General features: G+C 39.3%; 2 protein-coding genes across 14 annotated transcripts in view; both read right to left on the bottom strand.

Moving 5' to 3' along the window:
- Positions 1 to 610: 610 nt before the first annotated feature.
- fezf2 (FEZ family zinc finger 2) lies at positions 611 to 17086 on the bottom strand. Of its 3 annotated transcripts, none has more exons than XM_067431494.1 (5): positions 17045 to 17086; positions 1947 to 2778; positions 1714 to 1848; positions 1482 to 1614; positions 611 to 1142 (listed from the first exon to the last, which is right to left on the bottom strand). In XM_067431494.1, the coding sequence occupies exons 2-5, from the start codon at positions 2754 to 2756 to the stop codon at positions 886 to 888; spliced, it is 1335 nt and encodes a 444-aa protein (XP_067287595.1). In that variant the 5' UTR covers positions 2757 to 2778; positions 17045 to 17086; the 3' UTR covers positions 611 to 885. The 3 variants fall into 3 exon arrangements, with proteins under 3 accessions (XP_067287595.1, XP_067287594.1, XP_067287596.1); XM_067431493.1 differs by lacking the exon at positions 17045 to 17086 and adding an exon at positions 3028 to 3330; XM_067431495.1 differs by lacking the exon at positions 17045 to 17086 and adding an exon at positions 3054 to 3330.
- A 288-nt stretch (positions 17087 to 17374) lies between these two features.
- Positions 17375 to 27985, bottom strand: part of cadpsa (Ca2+-dependent activator protein for secretion a) — a 193802-nt gene continuing 183191 nt past the window's right edge. For all 11 annotated transcript variants that reach the window (XM_067432441.1, XM_067432431.1, XM_067432432.1 and 8 more), the window contains 2 exons: positions 23552 to 23656; positions 17375 to 18521 (listed from right to left, as the gene is read on the bottom strand). In XM_067432441.1, the coding sequence (XP_067288542.1) occupies positions 18354 to 18521; positions 23552 to 23656 (273 nt within the window). In that variant the 3' untranslated portion in view covers positions 17375 to 18353. The remainder of the gene's footprint in view (positions 18522 to 23551; positions 23657 to 27985) is intronic.

Here is a 27985-nt window from a genome sequence, read left to right as displayed (position 1 = left end):
ATTGTATTTAACTGCACAATTTAGGCAACTAATTTACTGTGGTGTTGCTAGTCTATACTAGCTATATTTAGTCGAATATGTCTACTTTGAATTTAGTCTACTTTTATAGGCGAATTTAGTATAATATAATCTACCTTTAATTTAGTATTTTCTAGTCTAGTCTTAATTTAGTCTACTTTTCTATTTTCTATTATAGTCTAATATAGTCTACATTTAATGTCGTCTACTTTATAGACTAGTCTATATTTAGTCTAATAGTCATTTATAGTCTACAGATATTTTTCCCAACCTTTTTATTATTTACTTATAAAGAAGAATTTTAGGCTAAAAGTAAATATTTAGTCATTCGTTTGTAATTCTTTAAAAATGGCAAAACCCAACTCTGAATTAAGCCTACATTTACAGATGACTTTAACATAAAATCTGTGCATTAAAAAAATCATAAAATGTGAGAACCTCAAAACAGATTGATGTTTAAAAAAAAAAAACAGATACAAATTAGGATGAATTCGTGTCATTTTTCTAGGCTAGGCCTATATAAAAATAAATCCGACATTATTGTATTTATGATTTTATTTTAGCATTTGCTTTACTGCGTCAACAATTTTCAACCAATTTACAAATTTATCAAACATTTCTTTTTACACATAGGTTGCATTTATTTATAAAACCCCTTTGTTTCATCTAGTCTACAAATAATTGCTTGACAGCCCCGTATGGCAGTGGTTTCATTAAATAATATTTTATTCTGTTTTTATGTACAATTCCTCGATGATGATTTTCTCCCGTCCCGTCCATCTTCGTTCACGTCGGTGAAAGATGTTAAAGCACCACCAGAAACAAAACAAAAAAATCGTCCAGGTTCAGTCAAAAACTAGCCGCGTCTCAGTTTTGGTGTCCTCTGGAAGAATCATTTCCGCTGGCTAAACAACTGCTGTTATCGTGCAATTTCCGTATGTGCTTTTTCAAGTCAAAGTTCCTGCAGAAGCCTTTCCCGCAGGTCCCGCAGGTGAAGGGCTTCTTGTCGTTGTGCGTGTGCATGTGAAACGTGAGGTTATAGATCTGATGGAAGGCTTTGCTACAGATTGAACACTTGTACTGTTTTTCGCCGCTGTGGGTCAGTTTGTGATTCTTGTAATTCCCTGGAAAAATTAAAAAAAACGAATTATGTCAGTTTTTTTCCTCAACAGGTCAACAGTTCACAATTAAGTTACATTTAACAGAAGAGTTTCGTTTTCAAGCCTTCTTCAATCAGCACTTTGCATGTTGAAGTCAAGAAGTTGTCAAACTCAGTTAATATCACGTCGAGAGCTGTCGACGTACAAAGGAGTTAAAGGTCTGTGTTTTGACCCATAGGAAATGTACAAATCTTGTAATGATAGGTAGTTAGTAGAGGGGGGAAACATCAATCGGATTTTATGTATTTTATGCACACACACACCAAAATATATATATATATATATATGTTAGAGAGATCTTACCTTTTTGATGAAAGCCCTTTCCACAAAATTCACAGACGAATGGTTTGTATCCCGCGTGAATTCGGATGTGTGTGTTTAAAGTCGAGCTTCTGTTGAAAGCTTTTCCACACTGGTTACATTTATGAGGTTTCTCCTGTAAATACAGTCACAACGTCTTTGTAGTAAATTATATCTCACGGGAGCATTTTATTTAAAAATAAAAAAATACGATAAATTACATTGTTTCACTCACCTGTGTGTGAATGATTTTGTGTCTACATAATGTGCTGGCCTGGCGAAAACCTTTCCCACACACTTTGCACACGAACGGCCTTGCGCCTGTGTGTACCGGCATGTGACGCGTCAGGTTATAGTGCGCGTTAAAGACCTTGAAAAGAAAAACGAAAGAGCTTAATAAATCATTTTATGTGTGCATTATTTTCATTCCCCACATCCCGTCAAAACAACTTGAATTCCGTGATTTACCTTTCCACAAACTTCGCACGTGAAGTTCTTGGGTTTCCCGTCAGTGGAGCAGTTATTCGTTTTGCTGTGCGCTTTCACTCCGTTCTTCTCCGTCAGATTGTTATTCTCCCGAACAATCTGGTCCAGCTGCCCCGGAAGATGCTCTTTGTGTGGGTACTGAGGTGTGGGGAATTTCTCTGGTGAAACACACGCAAGTTTCGCGTTCTCCAACAAGAGGAGCTTCTGGTGCGCGCTTATGGCTTGTGCTTGAGAGTTCGCGATTGCTGAGGAAAATAAGTGTCCGCTCAGCAGGTCGGGCTGATGATAAGCAGAGTCCAAGTAATTGAAATAACACAACGATCCGTTGGTGGGCATGGCCAGCGCTTGGTGTATCACCTGCGGTTTGATGACCCTGCTCCCCGGCAGCACCGAGTGCTTGATGCCCGCGTCCGCTTTGCTGCAGACGCCGCAGTTGGCTTTACACATGGCCGCTGAAGTGCATAGTGCTCCCCTGAAATTAACTTTCCAGAACTCGGAATAGTTCATTAAAGCCTTGGCCTGCAGGTCGTAGCTGAACGGTTGAATCGGGATCATGCAGGGGATGGGTGTACACAAGCCGACCGTTTTCTTCCCCTCGGATCCCTCAAGACCTCCACGGCGCTCATCCGCTGCGGCTTTCGGTTCCGACGTCTTGGACATGATTCTGTCGATGGAAAAGGCCAGGGACTTGGGTGCAGCCGTGGCCCCGCTCCTGTCGTCAAGTCTCGGGCAGGACATCACTGTTTCCAGAGGGAGAGAGCTCGCCATTTCTACCCAACTTGGTGTGAGCATCGACCAGCCGCCCCGTCCTCTCCTGTTGAATTCCAGAGAAGCCAGGACACGCACCAGTTTAATAAGCACCTTGCTTTTACAATGTCACTCATTTGCATTCAAATGGCCATCCCCTGAACAATAGCATCCAGGGGTACCCGATTAATGCTCATTAACTAGTACACACAAAATTAACAGGACATTACAGAGCTCGTTAAGCAGAGAATAAGACAAAACCCCTCCCCGAGTCGATTCCCATTCAGCACTTGCGAAAATCTTATAGCAAACTTACGCCAGAGAGTAGATGTTGTAGTTTACCTTTTTTCCTCCAAAGCGCGCAGCAGATGTATTCAACGACAACGGCGTGACTGCACTGTCACATTTTACGCGCAGACGTCCTCATCAGCGCGAGATCACTGTCTGGAGCACTTAGCTGACATCACTTGCTCTTGCTCTTATCAGGGTGACAAGGAGCGCCATCACCACAACTGTCCCCTCTCTTACCGCTCATTTATACACGGCCACGGGGGTGGTATGCATGACAGATACTACAGATTATTATTTAAGTTTCTTGCCCCAATTCGCCTGTCGCGCATCCACAGCGCAGTTCACATTTATGATCCGCGAGGTGCAGGTGTAGTGCATTAAAACACAGATATGAAATGAATTTAATTTACATGATTGCATAGTGACATTTAATTCTTTAAAAAATTATATATATATATATATATATATATATATATATATATATATATATATATATATATATATATTTTTTTTTTTTTTTTTTTTTAATGGAGACTAAAACTTACTTTGATAATAAAATTGCTGTATTTGATGATACACGTATATTAAAAATGTATACGTCATTTATTTATTTATTTACGCGCTCAGTTTCACAGGAAAATGTGCAGTTCAGGTCGGTTTAATAAGAAGGATTTGGGCACCGTCCGACCAGTTTCAATTTTCATTGCAAGTTGCTAATCCTTGTCGCTGAAAATTGCTTTTCCATGCTGGTTTATACTTGCTATTTGTACAATTGAGAAGGTCCCATTTCCACCTGTTTAGAGAGCAGATTGCGAGAGCAGAACCTCCCTCGGATCCTATTAAACGTTTTTCCTCCTTCACCTATTCAGAGGAACCAATTTTCCAGCGCGATTCAGAGTTCAGCCCCGAAAGAAGCAGCTCTTTCACTTTTAGCCACTAAAGCACTGCGTGGAACCTGGTTTTGTGCTTTTCTGAAATAAAGGGAAGGATTAAAGCAAGGAAGAAAAGACTTAGCCTGGCCAGAGGTAGCATGAAATGAAGAAAAAAAGAGAGAGACCCTTTTAAAGCTGTATAAAAAGTTTGCTGGAATCCCGAGTTTTGTGTGCTTGCTACAATGACCAGTCGCCCTCTCGTCTTTTTAAGAGGGCCAGCTTGAAATCATTTGTTTGCAGACGATTTCACCTGAGACTCACAACAAAGTATTACAAAAAGGCCGCAACGGAGCTTTTCAAGTTCAAACACGGCTTATCTTTACTCTGAGGAGAATATGGTGGAAGTTGCTCATGCAGCGACGCATGGAGATGATGTTGACTTAACATTCTCCCGAGGGAAGCCTGATGACGTCTTCGAACACGACTATAATGAGTTTGTTAGGCTTTGACTGTAAATACTACACTGTGGATGAACTCTCTTGGAAACATTTTAATAATCAAACCGCAGTGCATTCAGACACCTTCAACATTTTCTCACATCATCACAGTTTATTCGCTATTTAGAGTTACTACTGTCAGAGTTACTCAGAGTTAAACTGTCAGAACAAATTCACCTTGATGATAACTTTGAGAAAGGTATATGGGCTAATGGATTACAATCAACCAATAATCCAATATCCAAGTCTAATTTAAATACACAATACAATACCAAATGACAAGCAATGCTTAATTTTGTTAAGTCTGAATGTCGCATTGACAATTAAAGAAAACATGGCCAGGTCAAAGTGTCTGAATAATTTTTTAATCAATTTTACTGGAAGTCCACTGAGTGTTTGGGTATGTCACAGTGTGCTTTATTTTGCTATCCTCACTTACATAAATGAACTATAGTGTCGTATCCACTTGTAAAAAATATATATGTCTACATTTATTTTTGGTTTGACTGTAGTTTAGCCTATAGGCTAGTATAGCTACAATTCTGTAGTGGTTATTTCAGTCTTTACTGTTTCAACGAAATAAAACAAGCAAAGAAAATAGTTGAGAAACGTTGGAGAAACCCGACACCTGCAGCCACAGCACAGAGGTTCCACTAATTCTACTCATATGTAAATGATCTAACTCTAATTTGAGTTTATTCAGGCACAATTAGCGGCTTGTCCACACAATAAACATTAATCTCTGTACCTTCACTCTCAATCCGCGAACACGTTGTGAAATTAGCTCGAATTCCCATTCAACGGACGCGCTCCTCTTCAGAAAGCAGGAGGCAAAAGACGGAGCACGATTTACATGACAAATTGCTTGTGTATTATGGCCCGTTTAATTGTCGTAGCCTATACAGAGAACTTTACATAGATTTTCAGCACAATAGCCGTTAGTTCGCGCCCTATATTAGGAAATTGACGTGTTGGCATACAGGGAACTAAAGAAAATGCCATCTCTGGTTTTAATTGTTTTGAAACTAAAATAGAACAATCTTAATATTTTAGTCTAATGACCAGTCTTCCAGAATGGGTTTCTGAATGTCATGAATGCGAAGTAAATATTTGCCTGTCATTATTAAGATTTTGTTCATGTACATAGTTTGAGTAGGGGGGTATATGTTTGATATAGGCCTATATACAAAAGCGGTCACTAGGATGCTAATACCATTTAGAAACGCATATGTCCTGAACCACAAAACCATAAAGTCTCATATAGTCACAAAGTCATAAGGGTCTTAAATTGAGATTTATATATCATTAGTATATGACAATATTTGGCCGACCTATTTAGAAAGCTGGAATCTGAGGGTGCAAAAAAAAAAATCAAAAAATTGAGAAAATCGCCTTTAAACTTGTCTAAATTAAGTCCTTAGCAAGGCATATTACTACTAATAATAATAATATTTTGATATATTTACAGTAGGAAATGTACTAAATATCTTCATGGAACATGATCTTTATTTAATATCCTAATGATTTTTGGCATAAAAGAAAAAAATATAATTTTGACCCACACAATGTATTGTTGGCTATTGCCAGAAATATACCTGTGCAACTTATGACTGCTGGTTTTGTGTTTCAGGACCACATATGCCCTCTTAAGGTACAAAAGTGCACCTTCTGAAAGGATGTGCATGTGTGTGGCCTGGCAACCCCTACATTATACAAAATGTCCCCACAAATATGACAATATCCAAAATTTTTGGTCCTTAGGAAAACAGATTATTATGTTCTTTAAAATGTAAAGTGACGTCACCCTGAATGCACGTTCATTGTGGGGACCTAAACTGAGGTCCCCATGAAGAAACAAGCTTATAATCATACAGAATTATTATTATTATTTTTTTTTTCTTTTCTGAAAATGTAAACAAGCAGAATGTATCCTGTGAAGGTTCAGGGGTAGGGTTAGTGTAAGGGGATATAATATACAGTTTGCACAGTATAGAAACCATGACGTCTATGGAGAGTCCTCACAAAGATAGCGAACCAGACGTGTGTGTGTGTGTGTGTGTGTGTGTGTGTGTGTGTGTGTGTGTGTGTGTGTGTGTGTGTGTGTGTGTGTGTGTGTGTGTGTGTAGAGTATAGTATAATGGAATTTGTTATCTATAATACGATTTGATGCATAAATAGACATGTGCTTTTCAGAAGTGGTCAATCTACATAATCACTGTCTAATTACTGAATGATTGTTTTCAGCAGGGCTACTTTTTCTGCGTCCACTGTTTAATTAAAATAAGTTTGGGTGTTTAATAAATGAGTTAATCTTTGCAACAGACAGCTTGTGAATAACATTAACAGCTTATAAAAGGGAAGATCTGACATGCGTGTGGTACTTACTACTGATAATGAAGACACTTGTGAATTCAGCAGCTTTTAATTCCAGGTGCACTAAGGAAGAAAGTGATGTAACACTTTAACTGTAAGATTAGCAGGACATGAGAGACAAACAGAAATGGAGCGAGACTCAAGCACACCTCTAGAGACACATTGTGCCACACTTTGTGGCAAAGGCCGGATCCCACCCTTAGGTGCATTTAGAGACCGATTTAATGCAACGCTTCCAATCCAGCTGTTCTCAGATCAGTCAAAGATTCTTGTTGAAATGTACAGATTTCAATTTAGCCTTGATCTTTCAATCAGAAAACTGTTGATTAGCCCACTTTTCATGTTGATTTGAGTGAATTTTTCTGTTTGCGTTAATCAGTCTTCTCAGGTTCATTTTGTCATTCAAGTGTTATGATTAATGAAGTTCAAAAGTCTATAATAGATTACAAACTGTACACAGCCAATGTATACAGGTAAGATATTTGCATGCATAATGAACTATTTTATTATTATTATTTTTTGAAGCAATTACCCATAGTTATTGTTGGATTAAGAAATGAAGAAGTGCTATTGTGATGTTTAACATAAACAGATCAAATGCAGAGATTAAATATATCGCCGTTGCAATTCTGAAGGAAATGGCTTGTCATTACAGAGAGAGTTGTCCGTGTGTGTATGTGTGAAAGTTGAAAACATGTCAGACTATAACTAAAAGACACACACATTCAAATACATATAAACACTTAAAGCTGCAGTCCGTAACTTTTTGCGCTCTAGGGGTTAATCAACAGAACTGCATGCATCTTGCGGATAAACATTGCAGCCGGAGCTACTTCTCTCTGTTTATGTCTATGGCGGATCATGCAGGGACTGTGCTCCTCCGCAGCGGTACCTACCAGACCGGTCTGAAATAGTCCCAATATAAACACTTATTATAAGCGTACTATAATTATTCAGAGTAAGACAAAAACAGTTTGGAAATGGATTCATGTGGTACATTCTCATTGTATAATTTTTTTAAATCTTGAACACAAAAAAAGTTACGAATAGCAGCTTCAAATTAATGTTGTGTGTGTGTGTGTGCGTGCGCTCGTGCGTGTGTGTGTGTGTATGTATATGTGTGTGTGATAAATACAATTTAAATGCACTTCATGATTGTGTTCCACACTGTAAAAAAATTGTGGTGGTTTTTGTTGGTTTAACGTAAAAAAGTAAGTAACCTGGTTGGCTTAAAATTTTGAGTTTATTGAAATTAAAAATTTGAGTTGATACAATGAAGGAAATTAGTTTAATAAATAGAAACTCAAAATATTTTTGTATCTGAACCACATAAAAAATGTGATAAATCATGAAAATAGCACAATTTGGCATGTTTCACTGCGTCATCAGAAATAACACACACATAATTACCCAATATGCTTATAAAATCTTTTAATAATCTTTTAATAAAGGTTGTCGAATCTCAAAAAATTTTCATTGTATTAACTCAAAATTTTAATTTCAATGAACTCAAAATTTTAAGGCAACCAGGTAACTTTTTTTCTAAATAATTTTTTACAGTGCAGAGATTTAGTTTTAAAAATTAAATTTTTTATTGAAATACATACTTTTGCTTCAAATACTGTCATGTTCCTCTCATCTACTTATTTTTTATTTTTATTTTAATGACAAAATATGCACTCTTTTAGAAAGGCCATTTTTATATTTTTGTCTGATGCAGTTGATATTTTAATTTCCACCACTGAATAAAACATTAAAAAGATAATTGTGACTTTTTTTGTTGTTGTCACAATTGCAAGTGAAGTCAGAATTACATAAAAATAAGCTTCTTTATATAACAGTTACTGTATGTTGTGTTACTTGGGCCCCCAAGTTTCTTATAAAATCTTGGAACAACAAGAGGGTGAGAGGGATGACAGTTAAAGTTGGCATCATCCTGCCAAACAGGAAAGCTTAGTCCGCTTTTACATCTTCATTAATGAGGAAAACATTTTTGAGATAACTAAAAGAGTTGTCGGAAGCTTAGTGATGTTGAAGTCAAGCAATTGTTGTGTAGTCCGTTCATAGCCTACCGTTAGCCTTTTATTTCTGGCGACTGCATAGGCTTCAAAATAAATAAAAGTTTTGTGTGATGATTATCTTTATGGACAAAACATCTAAGTAGGCTATAATAAACATTTGTTAATCACAGAGCTTGTTATTTGCATAAAGCTTATATGGGAAAATCTTATTGGGTTTTTGTGGCAAGAACCAGTGCGATGCTAACTTCCGGTAGGCCTACAAAGTGACGTCACGCCTGCGCCACTCTATTGGTCTATCATTTCTATATTGTCACAAAATGGTGAGTAACAGATCGTACCGCCCTCACGCCGAAAAACACATCATCAGAAATGTCAAGAGATGTCACTGCATGAGGGAAGGGAAGTTATTTTGATAAAAAAAATATGAGGGCACATGAATTTAAGTAGGCCTACTTATCTACTAATGTACTATTACGTATTTGTGCATTTCTTTAAAACCAAAATAATTGCATAACCCTTCAACTTATCGTTGCAAATAGTTTTTTTCTGTTTCCTACAAAAGGCTTACTTTAAAAAAACATACATAAAAAAACCTCATAGGCTATTTAGCAATAGTAAGAGAAAAAGAAAGTAGCTGTCGAAGTTGTAAAGAAAACGGTGACCAAGGAGAAAAGTGTTGTCAGGCAGTTGCTGTGGACTGCAAAAAACGGCTGTTTTAATGCAGACTTGAGTGAGTCCTTTTGTCAGCCAGGACATTCCGGCAGCACATCAGAGTTCCTCACCTGCGCCTCACTGCCTGTCCGCTCGCCTCTCCTCAGCATCCCGGGACACACGCATGCGAGGATCACTCAGATGTGCACATACGGCAAACATTTGCATGGTCACAGTACGTTTTGTGATTGTGTGGTCTTGTCATAGCCATGCACGGCTCCCTATCTAGTGCATGCTCTCTTAGCCAGCTCTTTTCCGTTTGAAATTGTCTTTCAGTGCACCTTTCTTCTCTATTTTCCTTTTCAAGTCCTAACGTTCTTTCAAGTGCTGAGTGAACCACTTTTGCTCCTGCTTCTATTTGTCTGACCCTTGTCCGTGTGCAGTAGGTTCTCCATAATGTCAGCTCTGAATGGCACAGTGGTCTCCAAGGCGCGGGGGGGGACTCAACCGCACCTTTGATGCTCCGAGCAAAAGGTTTGAATGCTTTTTCCAGAACAATGGCGAGGAAGCCGTACAAAGCCGCGGGCGCAGAGCAACCTGAGTAACCCTACTTCACCTTGCTATTCACTATTCACGTCCCTCATCTGTCCACTAAATTAAATATGGTCCGCAAAATGGACAAGGGAATGTCCCCTCCGGCGTTATGGGGATGGAGGAGACTGCGGGATGCAGACGATGTGCCTTGTGAGTAAGGCCGAGCATTAACATATTCACTTCAGGCTTCAGAACAGGTGGATGAGGGAAGAATGGGAATGAGAATGAGTGAAGGGTGTGAGTCCAGCCGTTTGATTGGCTGCTGAGAATGTGAGCTCATTGCTCTCAAGGGCCTGATTATCCACTTTAAACTTATTTCAAGCATTTATTGTGTTTCCTTGAGGAAATGTCTCAAGTTATCAGACTCTCACATCATGACATCACCGGTGTGTAGTAACGCAAGGCTGTGGACCTGCAATGCGTTAATAATGGTGTGTATTAACATTTATATAATTACTTTATATAATTAAATCAGACAACTTCTTGAAAGATTCATTTATAGCTACAAACACAACACTGAGTTTTGGAGTCTCTGTTGTTTTGAACTTTATCATCATTAAAGTATCCTGAGAATTTTTTATCATAATTTCCACACAACATTGATAATAATAAGAAATGTTCTTGAGCACCAAACCAGCCTATTAGAATGATTGAAGGATCATGCGACATTGAAGACTGGAGTAATGAGGCTGGAAATTCAGCTTTGACATCACAGAAATAAATTACATTTAATATATATTAATACAGAAAACTGTTATTTTAAATTCACTGCAATTTAATCAAATAAAATGCATTTAGCAGAATATTATGCATCACTTTGGCATTTGTTTTACACAAAGTAATGTATTTACACTAAATTACTCTGGTGCCATTTCCGCCTGGATTTGGCCTACCCATATTGAAAAGCCTCCTATACACACATACAGTGGTCTAGGGTCAAAATGTTGCTGTCATTTTACAGGAAACCCTTTAAAGTTACATAAAACACTGCTAAAAGTCATAAACATGTAAGTATGTGTTGTCTAACCTGTTATAACCCCCCCCCAAAAAATTAGGTGCTTTTTGATTTTTTTATGTAAATTATGTTTTGAAAGTGTGTAACTCAGGTGTGCTCTAGGACCCTACAGACAGTTTGGGCGGCTTCCAGCATGTATAATTAATTTAATGACACTGGAATATTGCATTTATATCACTGTATATGGTGGTGGGAGGGGGGTAGCAGGTCGGGGGAGGGGGGAAAGGAGGAAAAAAGGGGGGTCATCCCTTCAGACCCATTTGAATAAACAACATGACTGACAAACTTCTTTTTTCCACTATCTTCTGTAATTTAGTGGAAGCAGCCCAAACTGACTGCAGGTTCCTAGAGCACACAGGGCCTGAGTTACACACTTTCAAAAATGAATTTATTACTTTTTGGGGGGGTTATTACAGCTTAGACAACATATACTTACATGTTTATGACTTTTAGCAGTGTTTTATGTAACTTCAGAGGGTTTCCTGTAAAATGACACCAACATTTTGAACCTAAACCACTGTATGTGTGTATGGGAGGCTTTTCAATTTGGGTAGGCCAAATCCAGGCGGAAATCCCAAAAAGTGGAGTGTAAGATAAAAAATATCTAAATTACGGCACATGCTTTCAATGCAAAATGCTGAACAGTTAGTACATGCGTTCACGAGCTCAAGGCTAGATTATTGTAATGCTCTACTGGGCGGTTGCCCTGCTTGCTTAATAAACAAACTCCAGCTGGTCCAAAACGCAGCAGCTCGAGTTCTGACTAGAACCAGGAAGTATGATCATATTAGTCCAGTTCTGTCAACACTGCACTGGCTCCCTATTAAACATCACATACATTTTAAAATCTTACTTATTACTTACAAAGCACTAAATGGTTTAGTTCCACAGTACTTAAGCGAGCTCTTAACACATTATACTCCATCACATCTATTGCGGTCTCAAAACTCTGGCCAGTTGATAATACCTAGAATATCTAAATCAACTGCATTTAGCACCTAAACTCTGGAACTGTCTTCCTAGCATTGTTCGGGAACACTCTGTCAGTTTAAATCTAGACTAAAAACGCATCTCTTTACTATGGCATACACATAGATTGTTTTACATACATTATTTAAATCAATTGACTGATTGTTCGACTGCATTAACTGGTCAGCCAGAAGCAGGAACACTTCCCATAACACCTGATGAACTCGTTACATCATAAAAGAGTGGCATCCACACTAATGTTAGTTTCTCTGTTTATACTGAGGTTTACTGCAGTCAGCCGGATCCAGGCCGTGTGCGGATCGGATGGTGGACCTGCGCCTGGACATGACCAGCTCATCCTGGTGTGTCTGCTGAGACTGTGTCAATCGGTGTCTCTTCTGAATTTGCATCACAGTTTTTCCTCACTAAACGCGTCTCCGGCGCGATGACTCAATCGATGACTATTTCAAATCATCGAGACGGATCTCACGAAAATGCGTATAAATAGTACGCACTTTATGGCGTATTATACATACGAACCCCCACCACCCTAAACCTACCCAAGAGCGTGTCATATGCACGCCATAATGTGCGTATCATATACACGCGAAAAAACGCGTACCATACGCACGCCAAAACTCATTTTGGCGTATACATTCCACGAGATTGCAAACTCGTACTATTTATACGCATGACCATGAGATTGTGTTGAATATTCATATTCTTGCAATCGGTGCGCCATCCCCAATAAACCCGTCTCTTGCGTGATTCCCAGAAATGTTGGTTATTCCGATCTAATATGATTTCTGACCTGTACGGTTGCCAGAATAATAATCATATACTGTTTGTTAATAGGCCAGAGGAGAAGTGGCACCCCGACTGAGTATGGTTTCTCCAAAGGTTTATTTTTCTCCATCATGCCCTGGTGGAGTTTTTGGCTTGGCTTTACTCAGTTGGGGACACTAAAATTATGATCTAAGTTATTCAACTAAATATACAATTAAAATGTATTAATATAGGTCTTATTTAATTCCATAAACTATAATAGTGATCGGCCAATATTTTCGCTATATGATCAATTAAAATAATCTGATAACATCACTGTTTTTCTCCAGAACGACTGTACAGCCAAATCAAAATGTGTTGCAATATTGTCCTGTTTTGAAACAATCGTCATCGTGTAGCGCTGTATAAATAAAGTTGATTGATTGATTGATTGATTGGTTGGTTGACTATATTTTCAATATAGCACATATTATAGCCTACAATATAGCCTGTCCTACCTTATTGCTTAATTATAATGCAAATTATTTAAAAGCTTTATTTACAGGCAAATATTGAAAAAGTAAAAGAAAGTCAAAGGTTTAAATCCTAAAATTAACATGCTGGGGTCTTGATTTATCATATCTTGCTTCAAAGGCGGATATGACGCGGTGGAGCGGTAAGGTGAGTGAGATCTCCACATAAGCCCATTCACAGGGCCAGATATGACACACTTTATCCTCTGAGCCATTTCTGATTAAAGCATGATGATGATGATGATGATGATCATCTTCATCTCTCTTTGTCTCTCACTCAACCTGACGGCGCTCCCATGAGCTGAACATAATGTGAGATTACTTTAAACATTAAGCTATTCATTTCACGGAAAAGATCAAAAAATAATCAGGCCCGGTTGTACCCCGTCCTAATGCGGAGATAAGATGGTTGCGGCGGGTTGGCTTTAAAAAAAAAAAAAAAAAAAAAAAAAAACCATAAGAGGCTTTGAATTGTCCTTGTTGAAGGGATCTGACATCTACCTGTTTACTTAGAGGGTTTACTTAGAGACGCGCGCTGGCTGCTGGCATCCAATCCCTCCGCGCGAGCGCATCCGAACACGTCTAGGTGAGAGTCGTGCGCAGTCCCGTCAGCACACAATGACATCTGTTCGAGCAGGCAGGGTGAAACCACGCACGCTGTGGGCCTCGAATTGAAACGTTTAAGTCTAACCCAAGGTTGGCACACAAATGTAATCTCGTGCTACTTTCCCTGTGTATTTGTGTCTGCAATTTCTGTTTTTCATTTGCCCACCGCCTTCGTTCTTGAGGTCACACGCTGCACTCGAGGACGGGCCTCGCGTCTCGGAAGCCTCTCCCGCACAGATGCGAGTGTGAACCTGGGGCCAGTTCTTGTTGCGCCGGTCAATTGGAGAATCTTTTATTTGGATACACTTATCATTCCTATTTCCTAACCTGATTGAGGCTTAAAAGCCAAAGCAGCTCAGATCGTGCCAGAATAAATCTCCTTGCCTATTAATCTGTCGCCGGGTCCTCTCCCTCTCAAAATTGTTGCATTGCGGCAGGATTTATGAGGAAATTAAATGTATGATATCCGAGGCTCCTCTTACAGCGCTCCGTGCCCGGCGACAGAGCATTGCTGTCCTCCTCTGTTGATTACAGGGAAATCAGCGCGAGAGCGGCGCCTCGGAGGAAGCGTACATTCTCACAATTAGGTCACAGCGGCGGGCCACGGGAACATATTCTAGCGGTGGGCCTCTCTCATTTGTCTTTCCCTGCCCTGTGCCCCCGCGCCGAGCAACATACCAAATTGTATCTGTGGGTTTTGATCGGAAAGAGTAAGGAGATGAAAAGGCAATTTCCATCTGCTAGTTAAAGCCCATCCATTCCTTTCTCTGGCTCCGAGTGCTGCATTATTGTCCATAGTCTGTGCTCCAGGGGGTTAAATGAAACACTTCACCTCAGTTATACTTAACAATGTGACAATGGACAATGTTTTTCTACCAGATCACATGTAAATGCTGAATGATACATTCAACGATCTTCATCACTGTATCTTTAAATCATATAGAAGAGCCAAATGTATTTGTCCCCCACCCAAATCTATTCATAAATATAGCTATAGTGATTTCTTGAGAGAAAATCAGCATATTACAATAATTTCTTAGATCAGCTATCCCAAATGACATTTTATATATACTATATTTTAAATGTAACCTTTATTTAACAATTACTGTTAGGCCTACATTTTTGTCTTGGTGAATTTAAGAGACGTCTTTCAAATTTGGAAATGAAAATGATTAAACATTAATCATTGGCCAGTCAATCTGCTGTAAAAATATATTAAATTAAATTAAATACAAATCATTTGGGCTGTCAATTCAATCCAACATAATACAAAAAATATTATTTGTAATGTAAATGTATATACATTATTTAGAATTGAAGGTTCCTTAAAGATGTGTGGTTTAAATATGCTAATTCATGTTTGTAAGTTATGTTTATGCTTTCAAGTTGTGTTTTTCTTCTGAAGCTGCAGTGATCATTTCAGATCTCATCTTGTTTTTCTCATCCTTAAGGACTTGTTTTCGAGCAATCGGTGTTATAATTAAGATATTCATCCTTCATTTAATATGCCACGGTATTATTATCTAATCCCTTGCATTTATACTTATTGTCTTGAAGATCAGACTGATTTGTTTTGAAAATCTTACATGAAATTTTTTAATCTGGTTGAGAAGATCTGCCTTGGGACTGGCCTGTGTCATCTTTGGTCAGTCAATCTCCTTCTGTTCTGCAATATAGGCACTGAAGATGAGCTATGACTTAATCCCAAAATGTTAATCTCAGACTTTTTTCTTTTTCTTTTCGTCTTGGTGGAAGTGGGTGGGTGGAGGGAGAGGTTAAGTCACGGTTGAAGTTGTGTGCTTCAGTAAACCTATACTGTAAGTCCTGAACGAAGCCTCTGATATGAGGTGTTGCATTTGATGAGTTTGAAACCTTTGGCGTAGCTTCATTTTTAAACATTTTGAGACTTTTAAATAAAACATTGTGGCTTTTATTATTATTGATTTACTAGTCCATGTTTGGCCCCTGGCAGATGCATTTTGCTGAAGAACATTGTTTTGGGGATGCTTCAGATCTCTGATGAATATGATCCTTCACAATAGTTAATGCTTTACAATAATCTCTTTTAGAGAGCTACATACAGCAATTTATCTGTTAAAATACCATACTCAAGTGTTGAGGAATGTCCACATCACTTTTAACATTTCAAATCCCTCAGTTGTTGTCAAAAAAGCCACGTCTATGGGTAATTGGGTATATCCAAAACATTTTATGCGTTTTCGGGGCCTGAAAACGCAAGCTTTTAAAAACTTGTTTTGAAAGTGACACCCCTACCGCCTTCATGTAAACAACAAAAACGTGAATATGTGAAAAAGGTGACGTCATGCGCATGCGTATTACATGTTCACTGGGTGTTTCTTGACAGAGGGACATTGCCAACTACTGGCCTGGTATGCATTATGCTGCCTTTTTAGCAGGGCCATAACAACCATAGACATTGAGGGAGATTCTATACATATTAGGCAGAGGAAAATAAGAGTGAATGTGCGCGTGCACGCACGCACGCACGCACACACGCACACACACACACACACACGTGATAGCTGTGATAATTAGTTACATACATCTGTCAAAGTAGCCAGAGCAACCTTTCTCTATTTACTGATATGGAGAAACTGCAAAACCATTCTGACAGGTTTAAAATATAAACATTCATAATACGCTTACCACAGTGAATCAGAGTAAGGCCCTGTCCACACGAACACAGGTATTTTCAAAACTTCAGCTTTTTCTACGCGGTTTGGCTGTTCGTCCACACTCAAACGCTCTATCTGGTTACTGAAACCGGACTTTTTTGAAAACTCCGGCCAGGGTGAAGATTTTTAGAAACTCAGCGTTGTCGTGTAGATGATTTAGAAACTACAGCGTTGTCGTGTAGATGGTGAAACCAGAGATTTCGGCTTTTTAAGTCGAAGTGCGCGCCATTCTCTCCTTTGTTTGACGTCAGATTTTCCACGTTATCTCCTTTTGATTTACATGAGTCGAGTCTAAGCGGTGGACTCTACTAACAGCGCTTATCACATGTATAGCCTACAGATACATGCTCAGTTATTTCATTGTATTGCAGAACAAAGGCGCCAGAATGCAATAATACAAAATAGTGCGAAGCTATTACAGTCCACTTCGGCCCTGCAGCATACAGTTACCTGTCACTGAGTCCAAAGTAAAGGAACTTGTAGAAGGGTTTCACTTGAGCCCATGGCATCCCTCAGTCAGTGCAATGTGGCTCGGTGCCGTGGATGGGACCCATGTGGAAATCAGGCAGCCAATCATAGCGTAGTTTTGCGTTCCCATGTGGACAGATTTTTTTTTAAACTGTGCTTGTGTGGACGCGATTGTTTTTCTAAAACGGAGGAGGAAACACTCCGGTAGTAAAAATACCCGTGTACGTGTGGACTAGGCCTAAGACAGGTTTTGAAAGAAGGATTGTTGATGTATTGAGATTGTACCTTTAAAAGCAACAACAAAAAAAGTCATGAGTTTGAATTCTTTTATTTTTGTAATCTCAGATTCTTGCATTCCAACTGTGGGTGTACATAAGGCCGAAGCAAGATGAATCCATCAGTTACTTTCCACAAAAGCTTTCGGATAAGATTTCTGACAATTGGAACATGCAGCTACTGCACAGAGGGGAATATAAAGCACTATATACACAAAACAACAGTGGCAATGATGAAAACCGGAAAGCGTTTAGAGGCTATCCAAATAAAAGGATCAGAAATGCTTTGTTGCAAATAAACAAAAATGATACAAACAAAAAGCTTCCGTGTCAGTTCCCCCACCCAAATACAGAATAAATATATATTCGATTTTTTTTTTTAAACTATGCATGGCTTAAAACCATAAAAAAATTATTGACATCAGTTTATCACAAAGCTATGGGAATATATTGCATCTCTAAAATACAGCTACAAACATATCACCTTACTCAACTCCTTAAAAAAGGTCTCAAAACATTTCGGGTGTAAAACACATTGTGGTTGTTGAAGAGAGCTGAATATATAAACATCTGAACAAGTTAATACAATCATGTCAGTTGGCCTACACTCCAAAAGAAACAAGAGGTCTATGCACAGTTATGTAACATTAATATATTTACAATACGTTGAAGAAGCGCCATATGGATTTGCATTGAACAGGGACACGACGAGCATTATTCCTTACCATCTTACACAACATTGTTTACAAATGGTACTCCATATTGCTTAGAAACATTTAGGTATGAATTTCAGACATCTTTTTCTTCCCCCAAAAACATCAATTAATTATATTTTCAGGATAATGTTTTTATTTTTGTCAACTGAATAGAGATTTGTTTAATTTTGACTGAAGATGGTCCCTTGTCTGTCATAGACCATGACGTTAACAACATCCAGACATGTACGAGTGATGGACAGTGGTGTACATGCATCATTATAAGCCGAATTGTCCGCACCTAATTGTCTCCAGCAGGATCTAGTCATCTTCCTCATCGCTGTCCTTCATGGATATGCCTTGCATCCCTCCCTCTCTTACAGATGCTGTTGCCTCTTCTAGAATCAGCCTGTTTCTCACCGTCTCATACATCTTGCTGTTCAGAGTAGAGTCCAATACACCTTGTAGTCGGAAATCACGGTACTTTTTCTGCAAAAACAGACAGGATTGAGGGAATAGGTATAGGGAAGCCAAGTGGATCTAGCTTGCTTTTACTTTCATTACATTGTTGGGGGCTGTTCACACAGAACGATTTTTTTTCTATTTCGATGCGTTACTTTTCCATTGTTTTTTTATGTTAACAAGCGCTAGACGGACGTGTATAACATTGTGCTCGCGTCTTTTGCAGCGTCTCGCACATGACCGCGTTTTAAAGGGATAGTTCCCTCCAAAATTAAAATTGAATGTTTTTCGGCTTACCCCCAGGTCATCCAAGATGTAGGTGTGTTTGTTTCTTCAGTAGAACACAAATTAAGATTTTTAACTTCAACCGTTGCCGTATAATGCATGCACTACTGAAAGAGTTGTTACCTGTCACAGAAGAGCCTCTTCTTAATATTATTAACTCCTTTATCTCTAGGTCATGTCGCAAGACCCTTCAAGCTGGCAGTTATTAAGCCTTTCATTAAGCAACCACAACTTGGTCCTTATAAATTGGCAAATTACAGACACATTTCAAACGGCTAAAATACTAAAACCTTCCGTGTCCAGTCAATTGTGCAAAATTCCTGCAAAAATGAAATGTTCCTTCAGGATTCAGGCCCCATCATGACACAGAAACTGCACTCGTTAAAATGACAAATTACTTCATTCTAGCTTCTGATCAAGGTTGCATCTCAATACTAGTTTTACTTGATCTTAGGGCTGTGTTTGACACTATAGATCGTGACATATGGTTGAATCGATTACAAAATGACACTGGTATTCAGGGACAGGCATTAGGGGGATTTAGATCATACCCATTTATCCATTACCATTTTGTTTATTTAAACGGGGAATCATCCATGTTAACGTCAGTAAATCGCGGAGAGCCTCAAGGTTTTGTTTTAGGCCCTCTGCTATTTTCAATATTGACCAGTCAGGCATAACAGGTGAAGTGAATAACCCTGATTATCACTTACGGTTACTGGGTGGGATATATTAGGCAGCAAGGGAACATTTTGTCCTCAAAGTTGATGTGTTAGAAGCAGGAAAAATGGCCATGTGTAAGGATTTGAGCGAGTTTGACAAGGGCCAAATTGTGATGGCTTGACTACTGGGTCAGAGCATCTCCAAAACTGCAGCTCTTGTGGGGCGTTCCAGGTCTGCTGTGGTCAGTATCTATCAAAAGTGGTCCAAGGAAGGAACAGTGGTAAACCAGCGATAGGGCCATGGGTGGCCAAGGCTCATTGATGCACGGAGGGAGCGAAGGCTGGCCTGTGTGGTCTGATCAAACAGATGAGCTACTTTAGCTCAAATTGCTCAATAAGTTAATGCTGGTTCTTATATAAAGGTGTCAGAATACACAGTGCATTGCAGTTTGTTGCGTATAGGGCTGCATAGCCGCAGACCAGTAAAGGGTGCCCATGCTGACCCCTGTCCATCAAAAGCGGCAACAGTGGGCATGTGAACATCAGATCTGGACCATGGAGCATCAGATCTGGACCACGGAGCAATGTAAGAAGGTGGCCTGGTCTGACAAAACACATGTTCTTTTACATCGTGTGGATGGCAGGGTGTGTGTGCGTCGCTTACCTGGGGGAACACATGGCACAAGGATGCACTATGGGAAAAAGTCAAGCCAACAGAGGCAGTGTGATGCTTTGGGCAATGTTCTGCTGGGAAACTTTGGGTCCTGCCATCCATTCGGATGTTACTTTGACTTATACCACCTACCTAAGAATGTTTGCAGACCATGTACACCCTTTCATGGAAACGGTATTCCCTGGTGGCTGTGGCCTCTTTCAGCAGGATAATGTGCCCTGCCACGAAGCAAAAATGGTTCAGAAATGATTTGATGAGCACAGCAACAAGTTTGAGGTGTCGACTTGGCCTCCAAATCCAATGGAGCATCTGTGGAATGTGCTGAACAAACAAGTCCGATCCACGAAGGCCCCACATCACAACTTACAGGACTTAAAGGACCTGCTGCTAACATTTTGGTGCCAGATACCACAGCACACCTTCAGGGGAAAAAAAGTCCATGCCTCAAGGCTGTTTGGCAGCAAAAGTGTGATCAACATAATGTTAGGATCATAAAGTTATGCCTGATCGGTGTACATAATGCCTCTTGGAAATATTATTAGAAAACATGGAATTTTACCATGACTAGATAAAATTTCTAAATTATCCAAGTTGACAGAGTGTGTTAAAGACATAAAATATTCTTCTATTAAATTTAGATAAGACTGAGGTATTACTTATTGGACTAAAAACCTGTACACAGAATCTCTTGAATGGTGTACTGTTACTTCTTCGTCTACAGTTAAAGACCTGCGTTATTATTAGAAGCTTGTCTTTCTATAATCATATTAGCCTAGAAATCTAGACACACCCTAGCGGCAGCAAATCTAATCTGCCCATGAGTGTTGTCTAGCAACTCTCAATACCCTTCTGAGCTGTAAACGGCAAGCTCTTGATGGGCCAATCACATCGTGTATAGAGTCGGTGGGCGGGGCTTAACATAATGACGCCCGAGTTGCGCTTGCGTGCTTCTAGTAAACACAGAAGCTGGCGAACGGCTTTGGCTTTTTTTTCGGCTTTGACCGCGACTCTGGAAGACTTGGAGTTAAGCTTTTCTCTGAGAAAAGAACGGCAGTGAAGTCATTCTTAAGAAGGGCAGATGTGATGTGTACCGGATACGGCGAATGTTTAATCTATCACAAGCTCTGCTTCACCTTCTTTGCTCTGGCTGGTTGTAGCGCTATCCTATCGCGTGCAGAGGGAGTTTGAAAGACAACCGTTTATCCCGCCCCTCGGATTGAGCCCTGTCAATGGTGAGTTCCCAGACCTAAACATCTTGATGTGGGTCTGGCTTGTACAATACAGCAGCTAGAGCTATAGCAAATATGATCATATAACCCCAATTTTATCATCTCTACACTGTGGGCCCTAACTAAAAGGCCCTAACCCTAACCCTAGAGAAATGTTTTATTGTAATCATTATGAACACAACTTATAACAATTTCTTTAATGAGATCATTGTTTCTCCCTAAATTAATGCATGATTAGCTAACTGCATGAAATGTACATTTCTGACATATGGAGACTACTTTGACAGTCACAATCTAAATTAATGTGGAAGCATGCATTTTTCTGTAAAGCTGCTTTGAAATGACATGTATTGTGAGAAGTGCTATATGAATAAATGTGAATTGAACTGAATTAATATTATGAAATACTACTACAATTTAAAATAACTTATCTATTTGAATATATTTCAAAATTGTATTTATTCCTGTGACGCCAAAGCTGATTTTTCAGCACTATTACACCAGTCTTCAGTGTCACATGATCCTTCAGAAATCATTCTGATATGCTCAAGAAACAATTCTTATTAGTATCAATGTTGAAAAGAGTTGTGCGGCTTTTTTGTGGAAAACGTGAGGATTATTTAATGAATATTAAGTTCAAAAGAACAGCGGTTATTCAAAATATATTATATTTATTTAAATAAAACATTTGAACAGTAGTGTAAGTTTTTTTAACAACTAACCAACATTAATTAGCCTGGATGCCAGCCGAACTTAGCCCCGCCAACAACATTTTTAGATCAGGTGGTTCGGTCTGGAGTAATTATCCCCGAACAGAAACTGTTCGGACCAATGAAATCATCAGGGCGGGCTTCAGACGATGACGGACAGATGATAAACAGTAACGTAATCATGCACGCCATCAAAGGGGCTTGGACTATATTTGTTCGAATCCTAAACGGAGAGCTTTGTATATGCATTCACCTTCAAAATTTCTCCCAAAAATTATGATCATGTTGGGTAAGTACTCTGTGTATCCTTAAATTCTTAAAAAAGGCTAAGATTGTTTATTCCAGCGTGCGTGCAGACAGGGTTGCCAAGTTTTTACAACAAAACCCGCCAACTACTAGCCCTAAACAATAGCTTCTCGGGGGGTTCTCCGGGGAAAAAATGGTGTTTGGGGGGTAAAATGTGTGTTATTTTGGCAAGATTGCCTGCTAAAATTTGCACTCATGGTCTATATATCACATAATAGTCGCTTCAACTCATGCCTATGGAAGCTAAACTTTCATAGGAATTCATTGAAAACAATCACTTTGCTCAGCACCACTGAATGCCCAAGCGGCCGTTTTACTTTTGGTTTAAAATTAGCGATTTGAAAATCCCCCGCCGGTGATACCGTTTTTATCTGTGTTGTCACACATCTATTAACTGGTAGGGAAATTTCCTCACTGTCACATCCCTATTGCAGTTTCTACATGTGCTGTGCAAGCAGCAAAATCACACACTTTTGGGAGTCAACTTAAAATAAAAAAGCACATTTCACTAAAAATATTAAATTGTGTCACAGGGTAAATAATTTAGGATATTTTACATGATATATTCAGGTAGATTCCATTAAATAAATTAAGCCTTAAAAACTACAACAAAAAATATATATTGTGTAATATCATTTGTAAATTGTTTTTATAAGTAAATAGCACATTGGTTTTTTTAAATACATTTATTTTAATAAATTGTATTAATCTTGTTTATTTATTATTTTATTTAAAGTGATTAAAAAGACCCTATTTTATACCATATTTGTGGAAAGTGGATGTAAATGAGGAAAACCATAATGAAGTCTTCATCCAGTTTCTAATCTGTGCTGGATAAAAAATAAACGATCTAGTTCCTCCCTTTACTTAGTCAAACAAAAAAATGTGTCTGTGACACACACATGCACGTACACACACGCACCATATGATCGCACAGAAATAATGTGTAATGCCAAAATACAAAATCCTGTTGATTTTGCGGAAGAATCAAGCACAAGCGGAGGCTGAAGAGGAAGACCGCCTTCCCTTGGCTGATCCACCTCTGTAGTCTGACTGGTCGATTTGTTATAAATACTCTGCGTTGATTACTTCCTGCACATATTTGGGCAGCTCTGAATCTATAGCTTTTCTGCATTTAATTCACATGCCCATATATACACACTGTAGTGGTCAATAATGCTGTAGATTTTACCTTTACAATTCTGATGAGGATTTTCAGCTGATATACATGCAACTGCAGGTCCATACGGTCTGTCAGCCAGGTGCCCAGGAGATTCATTGTGCTGGTGTACCATTGCTGAAATACAAATACATTGTTCTCCAGCAAAGACAGACACACATATAAATGCTGCCACACACAAACATATATGAATACACATCTACAAAAAACACAACACAAAGCCGAAGTGTAGGCAGTAGATTTGTATCAAGAGAGAATGATTACGTGAATGTAAATCCTTTTAGTACAAGATCAAAAGATACTCACCAACCTCATCTAGTACATTTATTTTCACCAATCAGACTGACAACCTATAACGCTGAATGCCCTATACACAACAGGTTAAAATACCTGGAAATACATTTTATTTTATGGTTTTCAAAGAAGTCTTTTACGCTTACCAAGGCTGCATTAATTTGATCAAAATACAATAAAACAAATGTAATTATTTCTGCAATGCATCATTACTCTTTAGTGTCAAAGAGTAATGATGCTTTTATATATATATATATATATATATATATATATATATATATATATATATATATATATATATATATATATATATATATATATATATATATATATATATATGCAGCAAAAACTGTTTTCAGCATAATGATAATGATAAAAAAATCTTATTAATATATATATACTGCTTATAATAAGAGGCTTTTTTCAAAAGCATAATAATAGTCCAGACTTTTGATCAGTAGTGTATAAATAGGATAGTTTTCTTTTGCTAAATTTAGCGTCAAGTATACTACTTCCACTTGTATATGGATATGGAGAAAAATGACTGGTAGAATAGAGCTTTAAGATGGTTACAAAAAAAGAGGACCCAACAAGCTCTGCCTTGGAGGAAGTCCTTCTGTCACAGTTATGATCCTCACCCAGACCTCTCCCTGTCTCCACAGCTCCACCCAGGAACTGCTAATTGACAGTTTCCGATCCCATAAGCTGTCTCCTGTTCTGCTTTTGGACACTGATCATGAGAGATGTTGCCCATGTTAAGCCAGCCACAATCCTGCCCTTAGCCTGCACTTCAAACTGTGGCACTTTCTGTCACATTGAGGGAGAAACATCCATCATTCCCAGCGGACATGTTGTCTTTACCGCAGTCACAATGAGCTCGCTAATGTAACCATGGCTCAGAGTCTTCCTCTTTCTTAGTCTCTGCGTTTCGCTCTCCATTTCTACTCACTGAAACTCACTGAACTCAAAGCACCTCCTAAATAGCCAGTGCACTTAGCTTTTGGGCTGCAGATGTTGGACCGTGGGGAGGATCTCGTTTGAAGTCTAATTGATTGGTTATGATCGAGCTGGTCTGATGGTAATCTGAACTGACTGAGTCTCAACGGTTTAGAAGCTGAGCAAATCGAGCCGGAGACACAGGAGATGTGTCTTGGGTAACTGCAGCACACTTGACAGTATAAGGGTGGATAAAATACAAGAAAATCGTGAGACTTCACTGGATGAACCAAAGCATTTCTGCTATAGTGTTTTTAGACAACACCTTTTAACCGACAATGAAAGTGCAGCTTAATAATCAAAAACACAAATACTTTTTTGGAAGTTACATTCAAAATCCAACCTTCTGCTGATGCTCTCGCCTTGTCAAAAGCCTCAAGTAGTAAACATTACACAATTTTATAAACCATTGGTTCCACCAGTTTAACACACATTGAAAGCTACTTGAATGCGATTCATTGGTGTTTAAGTGGTAAAATGATGCTGTTAAGGTGTGTACAACTAATCAAATGGGCGTTTTAGGATTCAAACTAAGCGGCTGAGGTTAGTGGCTCGTCCTCATGATTCAGAGCTTGGTGTTGCTCTGTGAGGGCTGGTGCTCTGTGCCTGTGAAAGATCGGGCAGCCGGGCCGCGATGGACCCCCACAGGGAGGCCAGACCTGGAGCAACTGCTCTCTCTCACACTCAGTCTTTCTCTCATGCTCACTCTGTATCTCCTACATTTGTTCCTATAATAGTGCGACCCCTCTGTCATTTACCATTTTATTTCATCCACACATGAATTCTGTCATCATTTACTCACCATTCCATACCTTTATGACATTATTTCTTCTCTGAAGCACAGAATAAGTCTGAAAAACTGGGTTTGTTTGCTTGGGTTTGTTCAATAGAATTAAAGGTGTCATAAACTGGCTCTTTTATTTTTTTATATTGTTGTCTGAGGAATTTAATTTATTGTTTTAAATTTAAAAACATAACTAATAAGTAATAGACTATTTTCTACACTGGTTTTGAGGCTCTCTCCTGTACGCTGGGTTTTGATGGGCGTGCTGCACTGGAGACTAGGAAGTAAACGCCCACGGCTAGGATTGGATAAGATTTGCATATTTAATGAGCTCCAGCTCCCCTGTTAGTTTTGAAAGCGGCAACCGGAATGATTCTCTCGATCAAAGGGCTCATAAACGTCTTTATCAAACAAACACAATTATTTATTTCTCATCCACCCGCGATTGATTGGAATATTATTTTTGTATTACTTGGCCCGTTCGATCGGTGGATATAAGCGCAAACCACGTGCGCGCACAGACACACACACCCAGATCAAGAAAGTAATATTATTTCACTATTTGAGATTCACCGGCCTGCCGACGGGAGTACGTTTTGGTAGCCCGTCTGGAAAACGCATATCACCGGGACTACTATTACTTATAAAAAGACGTTTTACTCACACAAGTGTTTTGCACCATTCCTGTCAGATCCAATATAGAAGGATTATCCAATATAGATTTTAATCTCAATATGTCTGCAAATCCAGTCTGGACCTGAGACTTATTTACAAAAGATTCAGCAGTGAAATGAACTGAAATGAAGCGCAGTGAAATTAAGTAAATGCGTACATGTCTTCCCCACGTGAGCTGGAACTTCATTAAAAATAAATGATGTATCACACATTCCTAATATTATGATCTGAAGAAAGCTTATGCAGCGACTGTGTTCTTCCACAACCAGGAAAGGCGCAATATCTTGCTATATTCTTCGGTATGTTTATTGCTGCTGGCTAACGTGAGCCGAACGGCTCCATGAGTCGGTGGGCGGGGCTACTGAATTACACATGCTTGTTATTCTGGAGAGGCGGTGTTTCGTAACACGATGATGTAACAATGAAGTTTTCAGCTCTGAAACTTACGGGATATTCTTATATTACCATGATTATTATATATCAAAAGCTCAAGGGAAAGTTGCTTTCTCAATGCATGACCAATGGGGTTCCAAAGAAGAAAGTGAGTCATACAGGTTTGGAATAACATGTACATGATGACAGCATTTTCATTTACTATCCACAACGCATTACCAGTAGTTACCTAATATCATAAATCAACATGTAAAAAACAAAAATGCTTTAAAAAATATATCAACTGGTTGCGTTCCACTGTATAATCCCCGCTCAGAGTGCCACATCAAGTCACACACAAAGCCGACTTAGATGTACTGTATTATTTTGATAGCGACATTTGGAAATCGCTAGAGACTCGGCCAGTAAGACCGTGTCCTCTATGGTCTTGGTTGTGAAATGAACAGTGCTGGCAGTGGGACATTGTTCTGCCGTCAGCCGAGAAACAGAAGACTCTCTGAGAGCGTATTATGTACTGTGGCACTTTTTGGATATTGAGCAGCGGGAAGCTGGCAATAGCTGCTAGCCAAAACAGGAGTATCATGACTCTGAATGTATAATGAAAGAAGCGGATATGGGAGAGAGAAAAAAAATCTGTGATCATCTAACGAGTTCCATCTGATATTGGAAAGCGCGAGGGCTGCGTGTACGCGCGCGTGTGTGTTGGACGTGTACGTTATGGTTACCGATACAACACACATGAACATCTGCAGGGCCCCCACACCTCTAGCGGGGAGTGCTGAAAGGCTGAGCGACCTCCTGCCCCTGCCACACCACGCACATGCACAAGCCGTGCTCCTAAGCTTGCGTTCACACTCTCGTCTTTGACATGTTACAGGAAGCCATAGCGCCTAGCAGGGGGGCAACAAACAGAATTCAGTGTAAGGTTGCACATCCATCCACCCCCGTCGCAGACACACACACACACACACACACACCCGTGATTCGCTTTTATCGAATCCTGAAGCACCTGAAGGCTAGCGGCTCCTACGTGAGGACCAGGAGGAAGAAAGAGCTGGTAAGGGCTGAGTTTGGATTAGAAAAAAACACACTCTTACAAAAGCAGGAATGCAGAGGAGGGGGCGGGGGCTCGGTGGGGGGTAATGGGGGATTACAAGCAACCTGTGACTCTGCCTCTTTCTGCCCTTGCTGGTGTTAGTGGCTCTGCAAATATGTGTGTGCGCCACTCAGCCTGCTCTCGGAGGCCTAGGCTGTTTGAGAAGCACTCCTGCTGGGACCCAGCTGTGTCTGCAATTAGCAGTAGG

The sequence above is a fragment of the Pseudorasbora parva genome, chromosome 22 (genome assembly GCF_024679245.1).
Source record: "Pseudorasbora parva isolate DD20220531a chromosome 22, ASM2467924v1, whole genome shotgun sequence".
NCBI lineage: Eukaryota > Metazoa > Chordata > Actinopteri > Cypriniformes > Gobionidae > Pseudorasbora > Pseudorasbora parva.
Note: the sequence above shows the minus strand (reverse complement) of the source record. Positions and strands in the feature narration are given on the sequence as shown.

Bases quoted from the DNA above. Each gene is read 5' to 3' on its own strand.
- fezf2 (XM_067431494.1), bottom strand. From the start codon at position 2,756: ATGCTCACACCAAGTTGGGTAGAAATGGCGAGCTCTCTCCCTCTGGAA. The intron at 1,615-1,713 runs GTGAGTGAAACA...CTGTATTTACAG, and splicing joins ACAAAATCATTCACACACAG to GAGAAACCTCATAAATGTAA. The intron at 1,143-1,481 runs GTAAGATCTCTC...TAATTTTTCCAG, and splicing joins AAAGGGCTTTCATCAAAAAG to GGAATTACAAGAATCACAAA.